This window comes from Cyprinus carpio, chromosome A6 (assembly GCF_018340385.1).
Source record: "Cyprinus carpio isolate SPL01 chromosome A6, ASM1834038v1, whole genome shotgun sequence".
NCBI classification, from domain to species: Eukaryota; Metazoa; Chordata; class Actinopteri; order Cypriniformes; family Cyprinidae; genus Cyprinus; species Cyprinus carpio.
The window spans coordinates 31665057-31669733 of NC_056577.1; the positions used below are offsets into that span (position 1 = coordinate 31665057).

At 37.8% G+C, this 4677-nt stretch overlaps 1 protein-coding gene across 1 annotated transcript in view; it reads right to left on the bottom strand.

Moving 5' to 3' along the window:
- Positions 1 to 4364: 4364 nt before the first annotated feature.
- The window catches only part of LOC109078772 (R3H domain-containing protein 2), a 47315-nt gene continuing 47002 nt past the window's right edge, over positions 4365 to 4677 (bottom strand). The window contains exon 25 of the mRNA XM_042759212.1: positions 4365 to 4677. This exon is cut by the window's right edge and continues 178 nt beyond it. Within this exon, the coding sequence (XP_042615146.1) occupies positions 4533 to 4677 (145 nt within the window). The 3' untranslated portion in view covers positions 4365 to 4532.

The window sequence follows — 4677 nt, forward strand, 5'->3', positions numbered from 1 at the left end:
CAGAGACGCTCGTACTGCTGACTGAAACCCACACTCATCTTCTTCATCATCATCATCATCCTTGAGTCACAAAGCTACTGTGGCAATGCCACGTTTGTTAGTTTTTGGATGTGCATCACATCAGTACTGTGCTACTGTAGTTAAAGTACAAGCAACTAATGCATAATGTGCCTAAATGTTCTGTTAATTATTCCATATCTGTGATGTTTTTGTTCGACAGAAATTAAGTTGTATTCATCAAGTATGCATTAAATTGATCAAAAGTGACAGCAAAGACGTTAGAATAGATTTCTATTTCAAATAAAATATTTTTTTACTTTCTTTTCATCTGTGAATCCTGAAAAATTAAATGCATCACAGTTTGCACTAAAATATTCATGTTTTCAACATTGATAATAATCAGAAATGTTTCTTGAGCAGCAAATCATCATATTAGAATGATTTCTGAAGATCATGTGACACTGAAGACTGGAGTAATGATGCTGAAAATACAGCTTTGATCAAAGAAATAAATTATATTTTATTAGATATTCACATAGAAAACAGCAGTTTTAAATTGTAATATTATTTCACAAGTTTTACTGTATTTTTGATCAAATTAATGCAGCCTTGGTGAGCAGAAGAGACTTCATTAGAAACATTTAAAAGAAAAATCTAGTTTCTTTCTCCAATGAGCAAGTACATTGGTCAGAAAGTAATTTTGATCCATCTGTTTGATTAATGCTTGTTTTTTTGCGGTTCATTTGTCGTGTTCAGCTGTTTGACTCTTTGAAGCTTCATTAACTGAAAGCTTGTGTAGACGTGACGCTCATAAATCATCTGTTAGTTACGGTTCTTCAGTCTGATTGGTGTTCAGTGGTTACTGTACATTACTCATATCAACCTCTCGTATAAAATCAGCATCACGCTTCCATCCGCGCTGTTGGTCTGAATTTGAGCAAGCCTGCGATCACCTGCAGTCTAAATATAGATCTCATTTACGTCATGATGGAGTCACCGAAACTGTTACAATCCTCAGAAACGAATCCGTTTCTATAGCGACACTCAACTGTTTGCTGCAACTTAATGACAGCAGAGCACCATCACTACATTAACTCACTTGTCTATACATGCCGACACAAGCTCAGTTACAGCAACTCCAGCGTGATGATCAGTGCGTCAGCCAATCAGAATGAAGAACGCAGTGCTGTGCATGAATATGCAAATCATTCCAGTGCAGATCTTCTGACTGTAACTGGATAGACGCAAAAAATAGTGTTTCTCAAATCTGTAATCTTTACTGCATTAATATTAACCAGCATTTAAAGAGTATTTTTACTAATCGCAAAGGTTTTAGGGGCTTATTTCTGTCTCAGTAGCACGAGTGAATCATACTGGTGTTTTTATGACATCATCAGGAAAGAAGTGATCAAAATAAGATCGGGGCCTCGTATATAAATTTATATTCATATATCTGGACACCATTAGTTTATATGAACTAACAATTAAAGCATTTAACCTTAGCATTCATTTGAACATCTATGCTTTCAAAACCGAACGCATTTGTTAATATTAATGAATCTGAGCTAACGTGAGCGTTTCTAATAACTAATGCTACCTAAGATTAATAAGCACCATAACAAATGTGCTGCTCATTGTTAGTTAATGTTAATGCATTAAATATACTTAACTACTAAGACTTTATTAAAGGTTGTTACTATTTCTCTTTGCATTTTAATACAGAATGTTGGAATATTTTAGATTCTGGTGTAAAACATTTGTACACATGCTCTTTGACTGTTTTTCATATCAGCTTTTAGCTTTATAATTCAGATTTTTTTCCATCACTTTTGTCACAGGATGAAATTCATTGAATTTAGGGTCAAATCTGATCATACATGCGCTTTAATAAACGAGAAACATGAATTATGTTTCACTGGACATTGATTCAGATCCGACACAAACTCATCGTTCAACACAAACGGCAGACACTGCAGGAGTCTTTGACTTATCTTTTATATTCTTAAAAACAACCCAAAAATAACAGATTAAATGGAATTTACAGTAGACATTCGCAATCATTGTGCACTTTTAAATACCTCAGATACTTTCTGCACAGCCGTCAACAGAAAAACGCAAACACAACGAGAAGGCGAAGGAGCTTCAACTTATCCACAGGAAAAGAATCACTGAATATATAGATTATTTCTTATAATCCGTACATCACTTATATAAATATACTGAACCGAGAAAAGAAGATTCATCTGAGAGAGAGAGAGAGAGAAAATAAACAGCGCGTACAGAAGTCCACAACAGCGTTAAGGCAAAACAGAAAGCAAGAAACGCTAGAAAGTGAAAGAAGAAGAAATCCAAAGTGAACAACGTGAGAGAGAGAGAGAGAGAGAGAGAGAGAGAGAGAGAGAGAGAGAGAGAGAGAGAGAGAGAGAGAGAGAGAGAGAGAGAGAGAGAGAGAGAGAGAGAGAGAGAGGAAGAGTTCATGTTGCTCCAAACCTGCTCGACTTCATTTCTTCTTCTTGGGAAGAACATCGGAGCTTTATTTGCCCATTTAAAGCTGTCCAGAATAAAGTACCTTAAGATGAGCTGTGTTTATATTCCAAATGAGGCTTCTGTAGAAGTCCTACAGACTAGAAAACAGCATTCTGACTACATGACGTCAAACACTGCTGACTCTTAGTCTTTTTTACACTCAGAGAACCATCTTCAAAAACCATTTGTGCTCTGCTTCAATAACATCCAACAGGTTTGGAATGACATGAAGGTGAGTAAATGAAGACAAGATCTGAACTATGCTTTTAAAGGGATAGTTCACCCAAATTAAAAAAAAAACATTTTTCGTCATACCTATATGCATTTCTTTCTTCAAAAGCAGCATGATGTGGAAAACGCTGGCAGGCGTTTGTGGTTCCCATTGACTTCCACTGTATTTCCATATACTGTAAAGTCAATGGGAACCGGTTTGATTGCCAACATTCTTCAAGATATCTTCTGTTATGCTCCACAGAAGACAAAAAAAAAAAAGTCTTACAGGCTTGAAACGACACGAATGCAAGTAAATGAGGACAGAAATGTAACTTTGGGGCACACTATCCCTTTAGTTAGCCACAAAAAAAAAAAAAATCTGTCATTTACTCACATTCATGTCGTTCCACATCGGTGAACGTTTCTTTCTTTTGCAGAAGCATGATATAAAGATCACTGGCCAACAAACATTTCCCATTCCCATTGAATGGAATTCCCTAGAATGGAAGCCTAAGGAAACCAAAACGGTTTGACTTCCATCATTCTCCAAAACATCTTCTTTAATGATCCAGGGAAGAAATTCAGGCATATACTGTAAGTTTTGGAACGATATGAATAGGGCTGTGCAAAAAATCTAATGTGATTTTCATGCGCATCTCCTCAGTAAAGACGCTCCTGTGATTAGTAGTGTATCTCCAGCACGTGGGGGTTGAAGATCAGGGTTGCCAGGTTTTCACAACAAATCCTGCCCAGTTGCTTCTCAAAACTAGTCCAAAACTAGCCCAGTTGCGTTTCCAGGAGGTTCCCCGATAAAAATTGCATCCCGGGGTTAAAATATACGTTTTTTGGCAGGGTTGGCTTGGTAATATTCTCATTTTAGGGACTAAATATCACGTTATTGGTATTGGGGTCGCTTCAACCCGCCAAAAACATGTATTTTTATCACCCGGAACGAAACGCGATTACACTAGTTTTGAGAAGCAATTGGGCAGGTTTTGTTGTGAAAACCTGGCAACCCTGATCTTCAACCCGCACGTGCTGGAGATACACTACTAATCACAGGAGCGTCTTTACTGAGGAGATGCACATGAGAATCACATTCGATTTTTTGCACAGCCCTAGATATGAACGTGAGCTAAAGAAGACATGATCTTAATTTCTGCCCTTTAAAAGGACATCTCATCCAAAAAATGAAAAATCGATGATTTACTCATATTTACGTCATTACACACCTGTGAACGTTTCTTTCTTTTGCAGAAGCATGATATAAAGAACACTGGCCAACAAACATGACTTCCGTAGTATCTCCACAGAATGGAAGTCAATGGAAACCAAAACCGTTTGAAACGACATGAACGAGAGTAAATAATGACAGAATTTTAATTTTGGGGCAAACGATCCCTTAAAAGCGTCAGTTTGTTCAAAAATGTAAAGTGTGCCATTTCTTACCCTCATATGTTGTTCACACCCGTATGAATCCCAGAACACAAAATCATAATGAAATTTTGTCCGTCAGTAAGTTTTGGTACCCATTGACGTCCACAGTATTTTCAAATGAAATTGTTTGTTAACCAACATTCTTCAAAGTATCTGTTTTTCTGTCCCACAGAAGAAAGTAAGTCAGGTTTGGAGCGACATGAATGTGAGTTTTACTGTCCCTTTAAGACACACGTACAACGCAACACACTTCTGTGTCACATGTGCTCTTCTGTTAATGATACAAAATGATAAAAAAGGAACACCAGAATGATCTCTTCCCTTTGACGTCCTGCGGTCTCTCTCTCTCTCCTGACTCACTGCGAGCTCGCTCGCTCCAGCACGCGCAAGTCGTAGTTCTTTTTGGTGGCGCGCAGTTTGAACAAACTCCCGCCGCTGTTGTTGAGTTTGAAGGAGGCGCTCTGGGCCGCCATGGTGTTGGGGAACACGGCCACCACGGTG